Here is a 23927-nt window from a genome sequence, read left to right on the forward strand (position 1 = left end):
CCAGTTTTTTGCTGATACAAATAATACTGCACAAAATGTTCTTTCATATATATAGTTTTGGGAATACATGCACATATTGGCAGGATAAACTCCTACAAGTTGAATTGCCTTTAAAATATTGCCAGATTGCCCTTCTGAATGTTCTACCAATTCAGACACTTAGTGATAAACTTGCAATTACCTATTACAATACACCTTTGCCAACATAAAGGATCATCAACTCTTTGATCTCTGATAACTAATAGGTTAAAAAAAAAAGGTATCATAGCTTTAATCTCTTACTATACATTTTCCCTGTTTTGTTTCTATGGCATTTATGTTTCATGTCATGTTTAGAAAGGCCTTCTCTAATCTGAGATTATAAAATAGTCCTCTCAATTTTTTCCCTGCTGCTTTAGCAGTTTCATTTTTGCAGGATTAAAGCTTTGCTCCAGCCCCCTCTTCCTGAAGTGCAGGGCTCAGAGCTGAGTGTAATTCTCCAGCACAGAGTTCAGCACAGGTCTCAAAAGATTTCCCACAAGTGCTGAGTTCTGCTCCCTTCCCCACTCTCTGTTCATGCACACGCATTTATATTTTACAAGGGAAGCAGAGGTGGGGAACTTGTTCCCTGAAAAGAGTCCAAAAAGCGGATACTCCCAAACCAAATTAAAGTAGAAAGCCAAGTTCAGATCACTTACTCTTGCACCGTCTTCCATCCTCCGCTAGAACAAATCCCTCTGAGCATTTGCAGATGTAGGAATTGCCACGATTAACACAAATGTGTTCGCAGCCATGGTGGGCCGATTTGCAGACATCCTTCCCTGAGGAAAACGTGGAGTTGAGCAATCCCATCAGTGCAGAAATGAGCTGGCCTGAGCAGTCATGTCAGGAGAGATCGAGGAAGTAATCCATTTTGTAGAACTCCACGTGTTCAAACCTCCTTTAAAGCAGCCCCCTTTCAGTCTAGTCCTCGGGGCAGGGCATGGTGAGGGGAACACCCGGAAGGCTGTCACTCCCTCAAACCTGAATGGTACATGGGGGATTGCTGTCCTGAATTTATCACCAATTTTTCAAATTGTTCCACCTGCAATGGCTTTTGAATTTCCCAAACTACTGATTTTTGTCCATAGACATCCCCAACACTCCTGTTTTAATGAGCACGTCTCATGTGTGAAGTACATGCGGTAACAGCCCTTTAATCTTTACAGCATCCTGTGGTAAGGGGAAGGCAGGACTAATTATAGTCAATTTACAAGTGAAACAACTCAAAAAGTTTCACCGAGTTGCCCAGAGTTGCTAGCAGACGAGGCATGTCCTCTCCTGAGTACTCCTCCTCTATGGCATGAAAGCCTATGGTTCTTTTCTCTCATTAGCTCCCTAAAAGGGGGAGTTTCCTACAACATTTCAATCGGTGTGCAACCAATCCCTCCAGAAAGTGGGAATGCAGGGATTTGATTTAGCAATTAAATCCCAGGGGTAGCAGTGGTACCTATTAAGCAACAAGCGTGTTGAATGAATAAATGGTACGTGTATGTACACTTGCATGTATGGAAATAGAAAAGAAATCATGAACAGGTGGCTTGGGCAGATGCAATGGCAGCATTGTGGACAGGGTCTCCGCAGAAGGGGCATTGCTGTGTGAAGGCCAAACACAGGGATCGTGCAGGGAGCCCTGCAGGTTGAGGCCAGGGTCCCACAGGCATCCAGGAGTCAGCTGTTCCTGCTAAAGTCAGCTGTTCCTGCTCTCATTGTCCACCTTTTTCCCGGTGGTCATTGGACAATGACCGCAGTGAGTTCCCTCTCACCCAGCTTTGCTGACACATGGAGTGGCCCCAGTTATCTCAAAGGAGCCCGGGAGGAAATTCCCCCAAGTCAGCCTCAAGGAAGATGACTTCATTTTGCCTTAAATAAAACAGGGCCATTCTGCTCACTGGACTAGAGTATCACAAAAGCAGGTTGATAGTGCTCAACCCCCCAAAACAGGGATTAACAGCTCAGAGTATCTCAGTGGAGAAAAATGCTTGCCTTGTGCTCTTCTGAAGCCCACATCACTGAGCGAGCGTGTCTGTGTCTCTGACTTTGGGTGCTGTGATGGTTACGTTTATGTGCTATGGTGTCAGCTGTTAGGTCAAATGGTCTGGATGTTGCCATGAAGGTCATTTTTCAGATGAGATTAACATTGGAGTCGGTAAAGCAGAATATCTTCCATAATGTGGGTGGACCTCACCTAATCAGTAGAAGGCTTTAAGAAAAAAAAGACTGAGGTTCCTCCGAAGAAGACAGAATCCTCCCAGCAGACTGCCTTTGGATTAGAGCTGCAACATCAGCTCTTCCATGCATCTCAAGGCTGCTGGCCTACCTGCAGATGTCAGACTTGCCAACCCCCATAATCATGTTCTATCTGTCCATCCATCCATCACATATATACATCTATATATATATGTATACTATATATGTGTATATACATATACACACACCCACACATCTTATTGGTGCTGTTTCTCTGGAGAACCTTGAGTAATATGCCTTCAAAGCACACTCTCAGAGCCTGATCTGTGTGATAAATAAAAGCAAATGACGGCATGGATAAGTAAAACCCACAGAAGATCCCTTTAGCGCTTCTCGCAACCTCTACGCGTACTTATAAGAGCTTCCAAGAAAAAAAAAGCCCTGTAGCCATCCTCTAGTCCCCATAGAGATTGCTCGCAGAGATTCTAGTTCAGTCCCATGACCAGCCGGGCACTGTCCACACAACCCTCGTGGAGAGGGCCAGCAGCTGGGGGAAATGAAAAGAAGCACAGAGCCTGGCAACTCAGGACCTTGACCTAGAGATCCCTAACAACTAAGGGTCTACTGTACTGATTGCTAGCAAGACCCTTCAGAGCGCCCAAGGCAGGAAGTTGTCATTGTGACACTGATTGCGAAGGGAGACTTTAAAGATTAAGTGGAGTTATATAACCAAGGCCCACAGATGCACCAGTGCATCTCTAGCTGGAAGTCACTTACTCTTGCAGCGTTTCCCATCCTCAGCGAGCCGGAACCCCTCCAAGCACTTGCAGACGTAAGACTCGCCACTGTTCACACAAATGTGTTCACAGCCATGGTCCACTGCTTGGCAGATGTCTTTCCCTGGAGACAGCGAGCAAATTAAAACATTTCATTAACATGAAGTTTCCCTGCGGCTTCCCCTCGCAGGGTCCATTCGACCCCAGAATCCAGAGTCTTTGAGCTCGGGGACCCGTGGGGAAGGAGGTGAAACAGGCTGCAGGTCAGTGGCTGTGACTCGGGCTAACTCTCTAAACCCTCCTCACCACCATCCCCATCCTCATTCACTAGCATCTAATTCAGTGTCTCATGGAAATGCCATCCATCACCAGCTTTCTGCAGATGTAGTTTCTGATGTCAGAAGGGAAACATTTTTGGTATGATTGCTTAGAAAATTAAACCTCAGTTTAGATTAGCAGCACTGAAAACTAATTTTGGCTCTGTCCCTGACATATTATGCAACTTGGGAGAATTACCTAACCCTTTGGAACCTTACCTTTCCTGTCTGAATAATGAGAGTAATAATCCCAGCTACCCATTTCTGTAAACATGAGTTGCCCTTCGGGAAGTGCGTTGAGAAGCTTGGGAAACAGTGACTGACAGGGATGGCAATCACTTGCTCAGGGGCACGCACTCGCCTTTGATTATGCAGAGACATGTCTTGGCCCCATCTGAAGGCTTTGCTTTCTGAGGTATAAGAATGGCCTCATCATAACATGGTGTCTAGGAGGGATTTGTGCTCCCAGGAACAACAATATTATTAGAAATAAAGAAACAAAGGCTCAGAAAAGTTAAGCAACTTGCCCAACTAATAAATGGCAGAGATAGAAGTTGACCGAATCTTAGGTTTCCACTAACCCATGCTACTAAGCCGCTGCTTCTTGCCACAGGGCACAAATGAGCAACTTCAGCTGTAGCTCCGGCAGTGACTTTTTGCATTTGTGCATTTGTTTGCTTTATTTTTAATGGACTTAATTGTTCAGCACAGTTTTAGATTCACAGAAAAGTTAAAAGGATAGCACAGAGAGTTCCCACAAACCCCACACCCAGTTTCCCCTATAACATTTTCCATTAGTGTAATACATGTTATAATTAATGGACCAAGATTGATACATCAACTAATATCCACCAAAGCCCACAGTTTGCTTGCAGTTCCTTCATTTTTACCTCCTGGCATTTTTCTGATCCAGGATCCCATCCAGAATTCACATTACACTTGGTGGTCATGTGGCACTGAACTTGGGGGTAGCTGACTACACAGAGATGGGGCTGGTGGACTTCACGTAGTGGACAGGCACACTGACGTGAGCCAGCGCCAGTGAAAACTTACTTCTGCAGGTTTTTCCGTCTTCCCGGAGTATATACCCTTCAAAGCACCGGCACTCAAAAGTGTCTTCACGGCTCACACACGAATGTTCGCAGCCATGGTCCCCCCAGGCACAGGCATCCAATTCTGAGCACCGAAGTGGAATTAGAGAAAAAGAAGGAAAGCATTCAGACACCCGTGACTTATTCAATCTCAAACGGCATTTCAGACACCCTAAATTAAAACAGTATCTAATTCCATAGTGCACACTTCAAAATAGAAAGCACATCTATAATAAAAAATTCTTAATATACAAAGAGCACATAAATTAAACAGTATCATGTTCTTCATAGGAAAAATGAACAAAAGACCTGAAAAGACAGTTTACAAAAGGAGAGATACAAGTGACCTATACATATTAGAAAATAAGTTCAACTTCATTGGTTATCATATAATGTAGGTAACTTATCTACATATCTACTTAGCTATGCAAGTATGCATCACCTTAGGTAATCCATTCATTTAGTTAATGATATTTCCTGAGTCCCTGCTCTGTAAGTCAGGCGCTCTTCTAGGCTCTGGAGATACAACAATGAATGAAAGTTTCTCCTCTGTGAAGCTTACACTTGGCAGCAGGGGTGGGAGAGAAGAGCAAGGAAGACAACAGACAGACAAATATATGTCAGGTGGGGAAAGGTGCTTTGGAGAAAAAGCAGGCTAAGGGGGAGAGGGCATGCCTGCTGGGTTGGAGCATGGGGGGCCCTTGTCATTTTTCACACTGCAGTCAGAAAGGGCAGCACCGAGCAGAGCCCTGAAGGAAGAGATGAGTGAATGTAGGGTGTCTGGGGAAGAACAGCACCCCCAAGGAAGACTCTGCAAACTGCTGCAGAGGTGGGAGCATGCTTGGCATGTTTCAGGAAAGGCAAAGAGACCAGTGTGACCCAGGCAATGGGAGCCTGGCAGGGAATCATCAGACGCAGAGCACAGAGGATTCACAGGAAGTAGTTGGCGCTAGGGGAGAAAGTGGGGAGTGGGGAGAGGCAGCGGGAAGCAATAGAGTGACATAATCTCATTTGACTCCATTTTAAAGGGACTGCTGCGCACAGAATGGGACCTGGGTAAGGACGTAGCACAGGAGCCAGAGGAAAGCAACTGCAATAATCCTGGCAGCCCCGACCAGGCTGGGGAGAAGAGGCCAGACTGAGGCCCTACTTTGAAGGTAGAGCCTACAAGATCTGCTGATGGGCTGATACGCATTGAAGTTATTAAGTAAAAGCTCTGAAGATTATAATCGCTTTCATAATGAGGCAGAGAGCATACACTTTTTCCTAAGGCATTTTTGCAGTATTTTGTTTTGGAGGGCAGTCCTGAGACGCACCCTGGGGGTTAGTTAAGGCACCCATGGTTATTCTCATTCACCAGCTAGGGACATTAAGGCTAATGGCTTGCCAAGACCAATTGCTAATAAGTAATAGCACCAGTCTAAAAACGTAACCTTCTGACACTGAACCCTCTGTTCTCCCCAACTTCTCTGCCGTGCTAAGTTCTAAGACAGCAGCTTTCAACTCGTGCGCCACAAGAATCTTTAAAACGTGATACTGGACTTATTTAGTCAGGGGCACTGACCTCTTTTCCCCTGGATAGACAAATAAACGAATGACAATAGTTGTCCAGGGTGAATGAACCAAAATTATACCTATTTTTTTTGTCAGATCAGCAGAAAGTATAACACATTTTTTAGAGGGCCGCAGAATTTTAGTAATTAGTTTATGTGAGCCGTGAGACAGAAATCGTTCTCAGGTGAGCCTGCACATAGGAAGGGAATGTTGCCTGTCTTCCTTCGAGCAGAAGCGCTGCCAAAATTCTTGAACAATGGGGAAGCGTGATGTTAATTGAAATTATAACTGCAAAGCAGAGCTGGCCCCTCCTGTCTGCTCTGACGGGACTTGACTTCTCCAGGCACCGTCTAGAGTCATTATGAATTCAGAACACTTCCTCACGCCGTCTTGAGTGGAAATACAGCTGAGTGAGCCACAGTACAGACCGCTGGCTGGCTGAGGAGGCCAGCATGTTTCCCCCACCGTGAATTTATATTAAGGATACTCTATTTTCCAAGGTAATAAAATAGCCATAACTCTTTCAGGCCAGCCTTGTCAAGCCAGAGTCCAGACAGACGCGCTGAGCACACCCCTTCTTTCTAGATCTTCCCCCATGCCCAGCGCAGTCCTCCTAGCTCCAGCCCCGTCTTTCATCTTGAAGAGTGGGTGAGTCTTCCCACAGAGACCCTGAGGGCCACTGACACCCAGGCACTCCCGGGCCATGGTAGTTCCGTAGGACCTGCGGAGCCGAAAGTCGCTGCCCCGGGGCATGTCTTCACCCGTAGTGGCAGATTTTCCCAGTGTTCCCAGCCCACTTTCTGAGTTCTCTTGCACTTTCATAGTCATAGCTGTTTTGAAATTTTGTTGCGTGTCTTCTTTAAAAGCCCCTGGAGAGTTTGGGTTTTTACCTTTTCCCTCCTCACCCCCTCAGAGTGTCTGATCAAGAGACAGTAGCATAGTGATGAGTTCTCAACCTCAAGCATCAGTTTAATATCTGCACACAACAGGTCCCCAGGTAAGTACCCATTGAGCGAAAGGAAACATGTCCTCAGTTTTCCACTCTGAAAAGCAAGGGTGACTAGACCCCCATCCTGGGGCTTTTGTGCAGACGTAGTAACTGAGAACCAGTGGGGTGAGGATGCTGGGGTCAGCTGGGATCCTCACTCTCACCCACACACCCGTCTTGCAGAGTGCACAATTCCCATTTGTTCAGCAAAATGTCCAGTTTCGGCACGTCGGGGACGCTCGGGATCACTCATAAATTAAAGAACCACACATGGGAAACTAGAGAATGCCAAAGTTGTACTGTAGTTAACTTCCTGACCACAAGATCTAGCGGCTTTCCACTCACCAAGTCTGGAAACCAACCTGCAGCCAGCTTCTCCCCAGAGCCAAAGGTACTTCCCTCAAGGAAAGTACTTCAGTGGGTCCCTAACAGGCAAAAAGAGCCACCATCCCTGACTCATTATCATACGGAGCCTTAGCCTAGGGAGAACTGAGGGCACCCCAGCAAGAGGTTCATTTGTTCAGCAAGGGTTTATGGAGTACTTACTCTGTGCCAGGCACTATATTTTCAGGCTGAAAGGGATCTTGGAGATGGACCGGTCCAACCTTTTTGTTTCAGAGTTGAGAAAACTGATGGCCAGAGAGGGGAAGTGACTTTCCCAAGGTCCCTTAACCTGCAGAGGTGAACTGGGTCAGCTGTGCTGGGGCAGAGGAGTGATTAGCTCACAAATCCATCACCTCTGTGTTCCCTGGTCCACTGCCTCCAGTGGTCCTCCTAGGTCAGCAGAGTCTGCCCAGACCGGCTGGGAGATTCTCAGAAGACAAATTAAAATGGTTTTCTCAAGGGAGGCCAGGCCTCCAAGTGGTTTAATGTAACTCTAAGTGCTGGAGGTGATCTGTCACGCCTGCATCTCCAAGTTCATCCATCATCAGTCTTCCTCACGCACTCAGAGCTCAGCACTCAGTACTCTCTGGACCCTGCGCCGACACGTGCTGTCTCCTGTGCCTGCGAAGGGCTCCCCACTCCATCTCAGTCTATGGGTGCTGGAACAAAATACCACACACTGGGTGGCTTTTAACAGCAAAAATGTATTGATCGCAGTCTGGAGGCTGGAAGTCTGGGATCAGGGTGCCCATGTGGCTGGGTGAGGGCCCCCTCCCGGGTCTCAGACCTCTGGTCATGTCCTCACAGGACAGCAAGGACTAGGGAGCACTGTGGGGTCTCTTTCATAATGGCACAAATCCCATTCACGGGGGCTCCACACTCATGACCTCCAACAAGGAAATCACCTCCCAAGGGCCCCACCTCTTAATACTATAACCTTTGGGGGGTTCAGACTCCAATGCAGGACTTCAGGGAGGACACAGACATCCGGGCCCAGACACCTGCCATCTCTGGCTCGCCCACTCCACCAGTCTCTAGGTGTCAGACCGAACGTCTCCTTCTCAGGAGGCTTTCTCTAGACTAGGTAATGGCCCCCCGTCACATGCTCTCGTGGCACCTCTTCTCCCCGCATCGCAACTCTCTCCACCCGGGATGGATGATATTATGTCTTCAATATCTTTCTTCCCTGAGAAAGTTTAAACTGTGCCAGGGAAGAACCCGAACCTGCCTCCACCCCAGGGATGCCCACACTCAGCATGACATGCCCAGCACACTGCAGGTACAGGGTCAGTGTGTGTGAATGAGAACAAGTGCAGCCAGCTTAAGGAAGCACCTGGACCCAAACCCGGAGACTAGAGTGAGCACAGACTCAACTGGGAGCCGCCACTGAAATGAAATGGACGAGAGGACTCAGGAGAAATCTCAGGACACAGGAAGAAAACAAGTCCCTCTAAAAGGAGGGTCTTCCTCCTTTCACACTGAGGGGGCAGGCCCACACACTTCATCACGCTTTCGTCACGAATGGGGGCTGCCATCTGGGATCAGGATGATCAGAAGTTTCAGGACACAGAGCAGGTTTTTAGGGTCCCCTCTGGCAGCCCCGCCTGCCGACACAAACTGTGCTCCCCGCCTCTGGATTCCACATCGGGTGAGTCACGGACGTCTGAGGTGCAGTAATTGTGGGGTAATGCGTTCTGTGGGCTTGCACTTCAGCGGCGATGACAGACAGCAACCCTGCGCCTGGGGCTCCATGCAGGAGGTTATTAAAACCAACCCCAACTCCAGAGGGAGAAAGCCACAGTGGCTGCCTGCCTAGAGGGTAACCAAGGCCGAGAGGTAGAATGACAGCTTTCTGGCTTTTCTTAAAATACAACTAGAAGCAGCCAATCGTTTGCTAACTCTGTAAAGGCTTTTGCTCAGACAAACCAAGAAGCAGCTGAACGGAGCTGTAATTTTAAAGGGCATCTTACTGACCCAAGGCAAGAGATCCTACATTAGGCAACCCGGGTTCGTCTTGACTCTGCCACCGACCCCCGGGGTGCCAGTTTCCTCCCTGTGCCTGTTTCCCACAAAAGAAAGGGAAGATCTCTAAGCTTCCTTCTGTCCCATCAAACCTGTAATGTGGACTGAACTGTGTCCCCTCCGAATCCGTGTGTTGAAGTCCTACCCCCCCAGCGTGATGGTAATTTCGAGGTAGAGCCTTTGGGCGTTATTAGGTTTAGATGCGGGTGGAGAGCCCATGACAGGATTGGAGGCCTTATGAGAAGAGCCACCAGCGAGCTTGTTGTCTCTGTCTCTCTCTCTCTCTCTCTCTCTCTCTCTCTCTCTGCCACAGGAGGACACAGCCAAGCTGCTTCTCACTGAACCTGACCAGGTAGGTACCTTGATCTCAGACTTGCAGCCTCCGGAACAGTGAGAAAGGAAATTTCTATTGCTAAAGCCGCCAGTATCTCGCCCTAGGAGACTACTGCACTCCCTCACCTTGCTCAGGGCTTCTTCTACCCTTCCAAGTCAAGTGGGGGGATCAGGCCCCGACAGGCCTTCACAGACCTGCCTGTGGTGGCTGGACTAGGGGCACCGTGACCGGGATTCCCAGTGCTCTATCCTTGTAGCTCAGACCCCACCAAAGCCCTTCATCTGTCAGAAGAAGGTGGTCTCCAAGGGGCCTCCCTAGGCTCCTGAGTCTGATCCTTAGGTGACCTCTCCTAAGGGGCCCCTCCAACAGGAGCAGGCCAGGCCCTGGGCGGTGGGGGTTACTTCAGCTTTCTTTGCGGGGGGGGGGGGGGGGGGGGGTGGAGCAGCCTAACAGTGGGAGATAAGAGTGTAACAGAGTACCTTAGGGGTTTATGGCAATTTACACGTTCACAAAGCTCTTCAATTAAAGTCTCTCCCCGTGACACATGGTAACCTTGGCAGAAAGGCAGAAATGATTGCTCTCAGCTTACAGCTCAGTGATCAGATCCAGAGAGGATTAATTCCCTTGCCCAGGGTGGAAGGCACAAGATTTGAACCTAGTCTTGGGGCTATTCGTTCAGTATTCTTCCTCCTCTGCCAATTGTTTCTCAGATCTGTGCACAGAGAGTCTCCAGGTGATGCTGGGGCAGGGGAGTGCTGTGGCAAGTTCTGGACCCCACCTGCAGGGGTGTAGGAGAAAAGCTCCCATCAGGGGGCAGGCAGGAAGTTCCCCATAGCCCTGTGGGGGGTGATGTCAGCCATAGGCTGGGTTCCCACCAGCAGAGGGGGGGTAGGGTGGTTTTCCTAAGTGAGCACAAGATGGACTGGGGGTGTAATACCTGCTCAGAGAATCTGGGGACTCACTCTCCTGAAGAACTAGAGGATTACGGCAGACTTAGGACAGGGCTCCAGGGGTGGAGGAAGGGGTTCTCCAACACTGCCAAATCAAGGAGCATGACTGGAAATTGATTTTGAGAGACAGTGGAGAGTCACTGATGGATACTGAGCAGGGGGTAGACCCTGTGCCAGGTACTAGACGATAAAAAGACATTCACTCTGACATTCACTCACTGAACTTTACTGAGCATCTCCCATGGGGCAAATAAGACCTGGTCTCAACCTCCAGGAGCTGGCAGGCCAGTGGGTTGTGTGTTCTGTGTCCATCTAGCCAGCGGAGTCTTTCCTGATGCTGGTGCCCTTGTGAAAGATCTATCTAGAGGAAATTTCCAGGGGACAGAGAGGGGAGGAGGCCTCTCAGCTGCAGCACGCCCACCCCCGCCAGCCAACATATGCATCAACTCCCCCAAAGCAAGGCAGGCTCCTGGGCAGAATCTAGGCGATCACATCCTGGGGCCCAGGGGCAGGAGGAAGGGAGAGCGGGCTTCCTACTGCAGGTACTGTAGAACCCAAGGGGCCTGCAGGGCTATGGGGGTAACGGTGCCAATTAGTCTATGCTTTGAGAACCTTCTGGAAGGTAAGTGAAGGGTTTTTCAGGCCACCTGCTATAAAAGCTCTAGGGAAAGGCTGCCTTTACAAAGGGCCAAGGACACCTTTATCTGCTGAGCCAGACCAGGGTGACCCCCAGTGGGCCCATCCACGGTCCAGCAGGTTTTCCCAAAAAGGTGCAGTCACATCATCAGGATCTTTGTCATCTGGCCTAGAGCTGGCAAACACACTCTCCAACCCCTAGTTAACTACGCCATACTGGAAACACAGCCCACTGTTACAGGACAGGGCAGCCAGACTGAGTCATCCCGGGGCAGACAAGAAGCCCTCCATTAGGGGAACAGCTCAATGCATAGGTATCAGCTGGTGTCTCTTAGGTACCCCCATTCCCTGAGGATAATTCTAGCCTACCTGATCATCTCACAAGTCTTCGTATAGTCATAACCACATATAACACACGCACCAAAATTCACTTCTAATTGCACTGTTCACCATTCACTCTTATGCATGATGTCACTGTACCAGTAGTTACAAACACACTTTAAATGTAAAAATGGGCAACATTTAAAAGTGTCAGTGGCATAACCCAGACATGGACCTGGGTAGGGAGGGAGAGGAGCACATGGTTTTATGGAAAGGCAGCAGCATTTGTTTGGAAGGGTTGTGAGAATTTCTTTAGAAGGCCTGCACCCATCTTCGAGTCAGCTCTGGGCGATCACAGTAAGAGAGAAGAAGGAAGGGCATGACTAATCTAAGATGGTGGGGAATTTAAACAAACCAGTAAAAAACCATGCATCTGGCCTTGGCGTGCTGTCAGACATCGCTGCAATTCGACACACCCATCCTCTCTCTGCACCGCCCTGCCCACACCCTCCCATGCTGGCTGGAGCAGCAGTCCAGGAGGCGGCTGGGCAGGCGGCCATAAGTAAGCATTAAAATGGATAATCATTTGCCAAGACTCCAGAATCTCTCTCAAAGTACGGAAATGTTTCTCACAGACTGCACAGTTAGAGAGGCACACCCCGCTGGGCAGTCGGCTCACCTGGCCACGTGAATGGACCAAATACAAAGGCAGATAAATTAGTTTGTGACACAATTGTATCAGTGGTCAGGAAACCCGACCCTATAACCAGAAAGACCAGCAGGATGGGGAAGGTAAATTATAGTCTTTTTCCTCCACTTCTGATCCCTTCTCTCAAAATAACTTTTTTTAAGCCTTTATCTTAGAAATGGAATTGCAGGGCAGAAAATAGCATATTGTTCAATGACAGGGAGAGAACGATCTAGGGGGTATTTTGTTTGTTTTTGATTTAAATTAACAGAGACTGAAGATGGAACCAGCTGCAAGAAAGTATGTACCCAGGAAACCTCACCACCAACCTCACCCCCTGAAGCCAGATGATCGCGACGGGGACCAGGAAGGTTTCGCAGGAGCCCCCCTTCTCCCAGAACTGCCTTTCGAGTCACACGGAGGCACGTGAACCCACTTCGTAACAGCTGGTAACCACAGGCTCTTCACTCAATCTGAGCTGCTGTGTCCTCACCGCAGGATGGGGACTCCACGGGGTTGCAGGAACAGGAAAAGGCCTGTCCCAGCATGAGGTCAGCAGTCAGTAAGGGGTTCACGGTGCTGTTCTTGTGTGACGCTGGCTGGCTACCACTTTCACCCAGATTGAAGGGTTAAAGAAGTGAGAGCTAAGAAATGGGGCTCTCTGTCCAGCCGCAAAGCAACCACGAGGCCGACGGTGGGAATAGAGAAAGCATCTCTGGTGCTGGAAAAGGAAGCTAAGGGTGGAGCAGCACCAGGTGTCTCATATTGCTGAGAGAGGCCTTTCCACACATGGACTCTGCCCAGCGACATCAGGGGAGGGACGCAGGGGAACTACCTGTCCGCCTGTGCACCTCCCTCGGGATCACCTGTCACCTGGGGATCGCCTGTGCCAAGGCCTGCTTGTCGCCAGACCTGAGGACACTCACTGGCACAGGTCTTCCCATCACTGCGGAGCACGTGGCCCTGGGGACACTGACAGGCGAAGGACGTGTCTGTGTTGACGCAGGCGTATTCGCAACCATGGTCGCTCAACAAGCAATAATCAGCCCCTGCAAAATCCAACAGTCAGGCGAGGTGGTCAGTGAGGCCTCTGGGCTTTTCTACCCCACCTCGCCCCCAAGTCTGCCGTCACCCGGGGACATCCCCCTGATCTCCCTGGAGCAAAGGGGAAAGGAAAGAGGGGCCAGACGTTGTCTGTCCTCTGCAGTCCTCACACTTTTCACTCCTGCTGCAAACTTCCCACATCAGAGAAGGGGGAGGGGGACTCACGGGAGCAGGTCCTGAGGTCCTCATTGATGAGGAAGCCTTCCGAACACTGGCAGACAAAGGACTCCTCTGTGTTGAGACACAGCTGCTCGCAGCCATGGTCCTGCTCCACGCAGTGATCCACCCCTGAGGTTGTCACACAAACACAGAAAACAGCAATAACAGGAGGGGGCACTGCCCACCAGCAAGGGGGCATTCAATCCAAAACCTCCTTGGGAGGAGCCCCTGAGGAGCCACCTCACTTTATTCTACCCTGTGTGACTGGCCTGCCTCTCTAGAATATCAGCCTTGTTTCTTTCCCCGTGTCCTGGAAGAGGAGAGCGCGCACAGCACAGCTCGTGTTCACAGCAGCCCTCTTTGCCCAGGGCCCTGGCACACACTCGAAATGCTCGGGGCAATGCTGAGAACAGATGCAAACCCATCTCACCGGGAGGCAGGCACGAGAGGCTCAGGAAGGCCTAGCTGTCTGCCCAAAGCCACACCGCTGACAGAGTCGTGCTGGAGAACGAGCTTCCTGGCATCAAACTACTTGGGATCAAATCCCACTCCACCACTTCCTGGCTGCGGGATGCCGGGCAGTCACTGGGCCCCGCTGCCACTGTTTCCTGACGGGAAATGGGATGATGACAGCTGCTTTCTTAGAGGACTGTGGCGGGAAGTCAGGGAGCTGCTACATGTAAAGTCCTCAGAATCGTCGCTGGCGCACAGTCACCTCTTAATGAATACTTGCGATGATTACTAAGTAGTGTTGAGTAAGAATTAATTGTATAGTTTCATTTCTATCTGAAAATGAAAAAGAAGGTTCTCTCCCCCATAACCAGGACACCCAGATTCAGAAAACAAGCCAAAGCCCAGGCCCCCCATGGGTGGCTGCTCCTGGCACCCCTGGGCTGCACAGCTGGCCCCGCTGGGCAGTGGGCTCTGAAGGGCCGTGAACACACAGCTGCCTGAGTGGCTCCACGGACGGCCCTGCAGGCTGTCTCCCAGAGCCCGGAAAGACACTGGAGGCCTTGTGCAGGGCCAGCAAGTGGACTTCTTTGACTCCCACAGGGCCTGGCTTTGATGCCTTCTGGAACATTCCACTGGTGGATGTGCCTACTGCAAACATTTGTGGGATCTCAGGAGCCAGAGGCCTGTATTTACACGCTGGTTCCACCACTTACCAGTCATGTGGCCCCAAGAAAGCTACTTAATCTTTCTGTGCCACAGTTTCCCTATCTGACTTAAAAAAGAAAACACAAAAAACCAAGAACTTTTTATTTTTGATTTTAGAGGCAGAGGAAGGGAGGGAGAAAGAGAACACTGATTGGTTGCCTTCCTTAGGAGCCTAACCCTAACCCACAACCCAGGCATGTGCCCTGACCAGGAATTGAACTGGTTACCTTTTGGTTTCCTGGACAGCATCCAACCAACTGAGCCACACTGGCTGGAGCTTCCCCATCTTTAAATAGGGATAAGAATGTAGATGCCTCCTAAGGCTGTTGTGAGGATAAAAATGAGTGAATGCCTGGAAAATGCTCACAGCAGTGCTGCCCAGAGAGAGCGCCCAGAAGGGCTTGTTGTCTTGAGGTCCACGGCTCCCTGAGCCCTCAAGGGAAATAGGACACAGTGGCTTTCTCTGGGGACTCCCAGGAAGAAATGGCTTGGTTTATACTTTCTTAAAGCTGACTAGGTGGTCCTTTCGATTAGATCCCAGAGAGAAAAAATGGCCCATCTCTTTGTCCTCTCCTCTGAGTTCTTCTAAGTCCCCCAAGGCATGCTGGGAGGGAGAGGCAGGCCATGGTCCCTGGGGCTTTAGGTGGGCTCAGGCAGGTGGTGCCCAGCCTGCCCCAGGATACCGGCCACACTCCTGGAAGAAGACAGAATGTGCTCAGATCGGCCTTCATCAGGGCATCTCCTTATCACGCGGAAGACCTCCTGCTCCCCACTCGCATCTCAGGAGGGGACTCAGACACATCCAGAGGCAAGTGCCATGGCGGGGCCAACTTTCTGGTTCAAAAGTCCTCTGACCTCTGAGAGCAGTCCTTAGGAAGCCTAATGGAGGCACTTTGTTCCCTCTGAAGACTAAAGGGGCACGAGTTTTCCCAAGGACTCTGCTCTGTACCTAATACTTCATCTGTGAAATTTCCCCTTCTGGCAGTTTAAGGTCCAAATGCTGAACAGCTGCACTGTTCTCGTTCACAGTCTATCTCTGTCCCCAAAGCTGGAACAGATGTGCAGCTTGCTGGGTGGAAAGCCACACAAAGGGCCCCTTCTCTGCTGGCAGGTCACCAAGCCCCTCACCCAGCACCAGGGTCACAGGCACCCACTGCGGTGCTCAAGCGCCCCCACCCCTGCTGGCCTGGACCAGTGCAGACTGGGCCTCATAAAAGATGGAATTGTCCAGCTGGCAAAGCCTGCAAGTTTCCGTGCATTTACGTCACCCAATGAGCTTTGTTGTGCCTCTTACAAAAGAAAATTAAGGAAAGGCTTCACAAAAAGTCCCATGTGGCTCAGCTCTACCCTCAGATTAGCCCTGTGGTAGCCCAAGTGCTTTCCAAGCTCTGCCCCTTCCCGCCTCTCATCCCAAGCTGGGGCCAGCACTCTCCCAGGCTCCGTGATAATAATGAACTATTATCTGTAACTGTATGTTTTCTCTGTGCTGGACACAGTGCTACGAGATTGAAATGCTCCTAATTATTCTCCTTAACAGCTCTAGATCAGTCCCACTATTATCTTCACTTTCTTAAACAGATGGAGAAATCAAAGCTTGACGAAGCGAAGTAAGTCCCCTCGGTCACACGTCTAGTACACAGTCGGGCTTGGACTTGGCTTTAGGATGGTCTGACTCGATCAGTGCTCTCAACAGCACTGATTAATATTTATCAAGCGCTGATTACATGCTTCGCAGCACTTTTCTAAGTGTTTTATATGTACTCATTATTTTAATCCTCACGATGCAATCTATGAGGTAGGTAGCATCGACAGTCCCATTTTATGGATGATGAAATTGAGGCAAGAAAGGTTATGCCTCTTAGACCCTCAGGCCCACAGGAAATCCAGGGACTTCAGAAGTAATGCACTGCTAGTGAGCTTGGGGACCTGGTGGGACCCCCTTCCCTCTAGTCAGCATCGCCACCCGCCGGGCACACTTACGGCTGCAGGTCTTGCCATTGGGGTCCAGGGTGTAGCCCCGGTGGCAGCGGCAGTAGTAGCCGTCCTCTGTGTTGACACACTCGTGCTCACAGCCTGGTCTCTTCAGTGCACAGTAGTTGATCCCTGAGGGGAGAAAGGGCAGATTCTGCCTCAGGCTCTGGGCTTCTCCAGGGCTGTGAGGTCAGCCCTCACAGGAAATAGTCAGTAAATAAGGTGTTCTACAAAACACACAAAAAATACAGCTCCTGCTCTCCCGAGCTTGTTTGAAGGAGAACCTGGTCCCCCAAATGTATCTCTGGTGTCTTTTCCCCTTTGATGTCCAAAAAGCTGAAAAATGGGTTGAGGGCCACAGTCCCCAGCCTCATCCCTTCCAAGAAAGATGGAAAAGCTGAGAAAATCCAGGAGTCTCTTTTTCCAATTAACCTGATCACTAGGGTTCCAAAGCATGTGGGGAGTTGCCATCTGCTGTGGCATCTGACAGTGACATCAGATGGCACAAAACAGAATGAACAAAAGCTGATCTTGCAAGATAACCAGCTACTTAGGAGAGGCGAGAAATGGCAGTTACATTAAGAAGTGTCCAAACGCTTCAGCTCGCTCTGAGACCACGACAGCATCTGTATCAAGAAGCTGGAGAAGACCCACCTCAGATGCTGCCCAGGCTGCTGTGGTTTTATCCTATGGTAATTTTCACCCCGTCCAAGCTGGTTAGCAGTCTAGTTGCCTAGCAGCCAATTAGCAGTTTCCTTTCCTGGTAGAAAGTGCTAACACCACAAGGCCTCACATAGAGCAGGTTATGGGAGAGATGCAGAACAGTAAAAGGGAACAGAATGAGCTTGTGGGGGGCTTTTATGAGACTGGTGTTGGGGGGAAAGGTCACCACCAACCTCAGTGGCTAGGCTGGATCAGTCTAACTGCATTGTTCTTTTTTCTGGGGGTGTGGCAGACACTGTTGGTTGCCTCGCCAACAACCGTTACCCTGTCTTCTTGGGACCAGAACCCTGATCCTAATGAATCATGGCTGGTCTAAGTCAGCCCGGCAACCATGTTCTCCTTTGTCAGTGATTGGTCTAGGGGTGGGAATGTGCCCCAGTTCTAGCCAATGAGACATAAGGGGCTCCTTATGTTTACTGGGGCCCCTAGGAAAAATTTTCTTTCCTGAAAAGACAAAGATGTATAAAGAGAAATGTTCTTTTTCTACACTCTTTCCTTTCTTTCTTTGGGTCTAGTAGTGTAAGGTCATGATGCCTGGAGCTACGGGGGCTGTTTTATAACCACAAGATGACAAGTGTGAGGATGAAAAGTCAACAAGCTTTAGCAGAGTAAAGGGACAGAAGGAGTCTGGGTTCTTGACAACATCCCTGAGCCAGCCCTGGGATCGATCACCTCTGGGTCTGTCAGGTGAAAGTAAATGTCCTTAATCGGCTTCAGACACATGCTACAACCTGGACGAACCATGAAGATAGATAGTATGCTAAGTGAAATAAGGCAGTCACAAAAGGACAAATATTATTTGAGGTACCTAGAGTAGGCAAATTCATGGAGCAGAAAATAGAATGGTGGTTGCCGGGGGCTGGGGGGAGAGAGGAGGGGTCTGTTAGTGTTTAATGGGCACAGAGTTTCAGTTTGGGGAGGGAGTTCCGGGGATGGGTGGTGGGGATGGTTCCACAACAACGTAGGCTACGCAATGCCCCTGAACTATACAGTGTACAATGGTTACAATGCAAGTGCAATGGTAACTTTTGTTATGTATATTTTAACACAATTTTTTAAAAGCTGGCATGGTCTTTAAGAAAGTCATACACACAAAACAAATAAACTGGAAAACACTAGATTCTTAAAGAGGTTATCACTCAGTTACTTGGCAAACAGCAATTCAAAAATGACTGTGGATCTTTGTTTTCTTTACACGCTTGAGTCACATTTCTTCATGCGTGTTACTTAGCTATTCACTTGCTTCTTTATTCACTCGGTCAGTCTTTATTGAGTAGCTGCTATGCACCCCATATCTGGCTCAGTCTCATCCCTAACTGTGAAGTGCTACACATGAGCCAGGCTAGGGTACCGCTTTATCTGGTAAAGCCCCTGCGAGGTCAGAGGATGGAACTGTCAGGTAAGAAATTAAACAGCACTTATGAGATGGAGACCACGGTAAGACAAAAACAGGAAAGATCAGTGACCCTAGGGAATGAGTTACAATGCCAGCTGAGTGGCACAGGTAGTTCGGAAAAAAAGTGGACCAGCTACTAAATGTTAAAGCAGGAAGTTGTGTCCCTTCGGTTTAGTAAATCCAGGTACTGGTAAGTAAAGCAGTCTGACCAAGGTCACATGGCCAGTGGAGGTGACCCTGCCAAGACCAGCCCTCACGTGCCCCGGCTCATCCAATCAGTGGACCCCACCCTGGGTCTTTAAAGTGTGAGGTCTCCAGCTTTGGGGAGCACCAGCATAAGCGACCCTGGAGCCCACTCACATCTGATTCCGCCCCGGGGCCCCAGCTGGACAGCCAGGCCAGTCCTGGTGTCTGTGCTTTGCATAGCCACCTTAATAATTTATGACTTAAATCGATGACAGCACTTTTCAGGAAAAGAAATTGTGCCCAGATGAGGAGGAAGAATGAATCCTGGCCAAGGGTCTTTTCTGCAGTAGGATTCTGCTTGAACTCCTCCCCCCTCAATTTAATTGGATGACATCAAATTCCTTTGAAAAATAGATTTCTTATTACATTTGAAAATAGCCCACATCCATTAACCGCCTATTAAATGTAGATGGCTGTACTCTGAGCTCGAGATCTATAATGCTCTTGAGATCCTCAGACTCCTAATAACAAACTCCAGGTTTGAAACCCAATTTCTTTGCTTCCCTCTTCCAAGTAATGCTCCAGAGAGACAGTGAGCGCTCGCTTTCATTAACAGCTGTCTGCCACAATGGACTGAGCACAAACATTAAGTCAGGGGCTGGTCAGCAGCAAAGACTGGAAAATGTAACAATGAGGCAGGACATTGGGAGAAGGGCTGATGAGGACATCGGGTTCCAGGAACAAATTCCGTTTCTTTGGATGGAAAAGTAGGGCACCTGGCTAAAGAGGAAATGGAGCTCTAACTGCTGAATATACAGGGCGGGGCAAAAGCAGGTTTACAGTTATTTGTATAAAAATATTAATTAATCAATTAACAAATAGTAGTATGAGAATAAAGTCTGGGTTTCCTGTACTCACAACTGTAAACCCACTTTTGTCCCACTCTGTATGTTCACGAGCATTAGGGACCCTGGGCTGGGCCGAAGCCTGAGATCAGCGTATCTGCGAACTGATCTGTGGTCAAACGCTTCTGGGTGGCCTCTTCCTCTCCACTCGCCCTTCTGTTCTCGGCCTCCCTCCTCCCTTGATACTGATGTGTGCACGGCCTCGGACCCTTCTCTCCTTCCAAGTGCCTCTCCGGGCCTGATGTGGAGGGAGTGGCAGAGGTGGAGGCAGTCTTAGATGAATGGGATGAGATGCTGAGCTTCAAGCAGATTCGCTCCACTGATGGCCACATGCCTGGCTTGTTTCCTCTTCCCTCCATTAGTAACTCAGTAAAGCTCGCAGTAACACGAGTGTCTGAGTTGAACCAGATCTAATTATTCCCCACATAAGAGCTTTTGGCTCACAAATATGAGTCCACCTGTGAGTGATTTTCCCTGGGTGTAGCCAGCCACGCACACATTCACCACCAAAAAAAGAAGCAAAAAGCAGAGAGGAGCGGCCAGGCCAGGAAATTAGGCCCTCTAACATATTGTGTGCACGTGCGGTCTAGTGGAAATACTCCATCTGATTGTTTCTACATTCTGAATGCTCTCAGTTAACATTCCCATTTCATGTTTGGATGTTTCCAGGGTTTACATGCAGGGAAGGCAGCGCAGTTATCTTCTGTAAAAGAGGCTCAGTTTCAAAATATGGGCTCTGCAACCATCTGCCAGTGTACGAGGCTTAACACTTCCTAGAGTGAGTGTGTGAGTCCATACGTGCTGTCAGCAGACTGTGGCTCCTCTGGGTTCAGTTCCATAGCCTACGGTCCTTTTCAAAAGAGATGCACAGCCAAACCTTTGAAAACTCAGTCCTGTGATGCAGAACTGCTGCACCTATCACCAGGAAGGGGTGGGTGAAGGAGCCCGTGAGAGTACACACCCCTAAATGGGAGCTCCCAAGAATTCTGTGCACCGCATTGTCAGGAGAACAAGTACAATTCAGGGTGTCTAAGTGTGGACTGACTATGAGAATACTTTTTGAAAAAACTCACAACTTGAGTGCCTTAAAAAGGCCATCTTTCCAACAAGACTGAGTAATTCAAATAATAATTGCAATTTCTCCAGGATGACAAATCTCAGAGAGATTCATGCATTCATTCATTCACTTAATCAATACTGTGTCACACCTACATGTGCCAACACTTTGAGTTGTTGAGGATTCAAGAATGAGAAAAAGATAAGTCTTTGTCCTTGCAGACTTTTTATTCCAGGGGCCTTTCAGGGACGGTGTGGTGTAGAGATCCCATTTGGGGCCCATGCTCTGGGTCCCAAGACAAGCCCCTTGAAGTGCCAGATGACAGGCATTTGAGTCACTCTGCACATCCTTAATATCATCCTCCTGACACCATGTCCCCCTTGAATGGTGCAGGGCTGCCCACGGTCTTGTTTTTCCTTCATATCAAAGAGGATAGAGCTGCAATTTCCCCGTCTTAGCAGCTACCAAGCGTCTTATCTCACAGGACTGGAAGAACCCCGCTCCTTTTGCCTCTTGTCTCTGGGTCCTTTTCTTTCTCAAGGTCCCAAATCCATGTTGTGGGGGTAAGAAGGAAGGAGAGTGCACCCCCATTTCAGAGAGAGCTTCAGCTCAGGCCTCGGCATTGCTAAATGAACCCAATGGGCAGGCCCAGTCTATTCGATCTCTAGAAGTCACCCCCATCACAGGATCACGCGAGACAGAGATAAAATAAAGGGCAGGATAATATGAGGAAACATAAAAGTTGCACGCAAGTATACCTTGTTTGAGATTTGCGAGGAAAAGGAAAAGTAATGGGGCATTAAGTGGAGCAAGCCCTTTTCCGACACGCAGGGCCACTTACTTCTGCAAGTTTTCTTATCTGGATTCAGGGTAAAGCCTTTTAGGCAGCGGCAGGAATAGGAATCATCTGTGTTAACACACTCATGCTGACATCCATGATTACGTGAGGCACAGTAGTCTATCTCTGCAAAGAAAGAAAAATCATATTAACAACGAACATAGCAGTAAATCTAGCATGGGGAAACCAAGGGATTTTCATCTTAACCTTTCCTTAACAGACAAAATCCTGTGACCTCAAACACTAATGCCACAAAGAGATCTCTCTATGAAGCCATTTCCATGCTTAGTAATATGGCGCCTTGGAAGAGAATTTTCTTGACGTGTTACAAAATATTTATACAAAAAAGCAATTTATGAAGATGCTTTCCTTGTTTTGGTTCGTGTAAGAGCCCCTAAAGTGAAAGAGCATGATTGAGTGTTGTTTTGCTGTATTACAGGCTGGGGAAAGAGTTTGGTGATGTTTCATGGAATTTATGCAATTAGAACGATGACATCTTCCCAAAGCAAAACTCCAAACCACTTAAATTCCTCAACACAGAGCCAACCAGAAGGATACAAAATCACATCCTGGGAAAAGGAAGGCTCCATCCATATTCTAGGCACAAAAGGCATAAATATTCTGGATGCAAAACGCTTCCCTTCTTACAGCTGCATATAGACGGAGTCATTCATCTCCGGGTTTCATAATCAAGGAATGTGGTCTCTAGGTGTACATTAATTTAAATCAAAGTATTCAGAGAAAAGTTTACATGGAATTTTTTATAATGGGCTTTTACTTATGTAAGTATGTTTAGATATGGGAAGAGACCATTCTATTACATTTAAATTTTGTGATCAAAACATTTTGCTATAGGGGAACTTGGATGCATTGTTTGAAATTGCTTGAAATAAGTGGTCACTGACAGGGTCATAAAAGAAGTCTTTTTGATTTGATGAGGACTTTTATTGTTTTATGGAACTTGTGAACTATGTATATTATTTTCATATAAAGAATGTGGTATAAATGAGTTTTCCCAGCCTGTACTAAACAAAATAAAAGAAAGGCATAGAATATCCTTTAAAAAAATCCTCACTCGAGGATATGTTTATGGATTTTTTTAGAGAAGGGAGAAGTGGGAGAGAGAGAAAAAGAGTGTGTATGGGGTGCGGGGAGCGGGGGAGAGAGAGAAACATTGATCGGTTGCCTCCCGTGTCGGACCTGACTGGGGACTGAACCTGTAACCTAGGTATATGCCCTGACCTAAATCTTTTGGTGTACAGGAAAACACTCCAACCAACTCAGCCATCCAGCCAGAGCTTGAAAGAAAAAATGTTGAGAAGATGCCAATTCTTCCTAACTTAAAGTCACGGAAATTTTAAACATATACAAAATGGATAGAAGAGTATAATGAATCCGTGTACATATCACTCAGCTTCAAGAGAATCAATCTTTGGCTGACCCGGTTTCATCTATACTCCCATCCTCTACATTAAGATTCTATAGTACTTTGAAGCAAGCTCCAGATGTAATATAATTTTGTCCACAAATATTTCATATTATCTTTAAAAGACTGGAACTCTTAAAAATATAACTACAGTACCATAATCAGATATAAAGGTATTTAAAAACCTTTTTATTTGAAAATTATTTCAAACTTACAGAAAGTCACAAACATAAAAATACAAGTATGTGAATACAAGAAACACCTATATACTCTCTACCCACATTTCATCTATTGTTACATTGTTTTCTCATTTGCTCATCTTGCTGAACTATCTGAGGGTAAGTTCAATACATCATGGTCCTTCTTCCTTAAATACAGTGTGTGCTTCCTAAGAGGAAGGATATTCTCTTAAATAACCACAGTTTAGCTATAAACTTTATAAATTTACATTGACACAATAATTTATTTAACCTACCATCCGTGTTCTAGTCTTGCCAGTTGATCTAATAATGTTTTTTATAGCAATTTTCATCCTCCAGTACAGGATGCAGTAGTATAAGGTCAAAGATTATATTTAGTTTTCATACATGCTTAGTCTTCTTTAATCTACAAACATGCTGTCTAATGAGACCACTTAAATTAAAATGGATTCAAATTAAATAAAATACAAATTCAGTTCCTGCCCTGGCTGGTATGGCTCAGTGGACTGAGCACCGGCCTGCAAACCTAAAGGTC

The 23927-nt window shown here is 48.0% G+C and overlaps 1 protein-coding gene across 5 annotated transcripts in view; it reads right to left on the minus strand.

Annotated features, from left to right (window-relative positions):
• MATN2 (matrilin 2) overlaps positions 1–23927 on the minus strand; it is a 122005-nt gene that overhangs the window by 12215 nt on the left and 85863 nt on the right. For 3 of the 5 annotated variants that reach the window (XM_053930188.2, XM_053930190.2, XM_053930187.2), the window contains exons 7-13: positions 21770–21892; positions 16671–16793; positions 13539–13661; positions 13196–13318; positions 4355–4477; positions 2986–3108; positions 678–851 (exon numbers count right to left, since the gene is read on the minus strand). In XM_053930188.2, coding sequence (XP_053786163.1) covers positions 678–851; positions 2986–3108; positions 4355–4477; positions 13196–13318; positions 13539–13661; positions 16671–16793; positions 21770–21892 — 912 coding nt within the window. The remainder of the gene's footprint in view (positions 1–677; positions 852–2985; positions 3109–4354; positions 4478–13195; positions 13319–13538; positions 13662–16670; positions 16794–21769; positions 21893–23927) is intronic. The other 2 variants (XM_053930191.1, XM_053930189.2) reach the window with 1 other exon arrangement.

Source organism: Desmodus rotundus, chromosome 8 (genome assembly GCF_022682495.2).
Source record: "Desmodus rotundus isolate HL8 chromosome 8, HLdesRot8A.1, whole genome shotgun sequence".
NCBI lineage: Eukaryota > Metazoa > Chordata > Mammalia > Chiroptera > Phyllostomidae > Desmodus > Desmodus rotundus.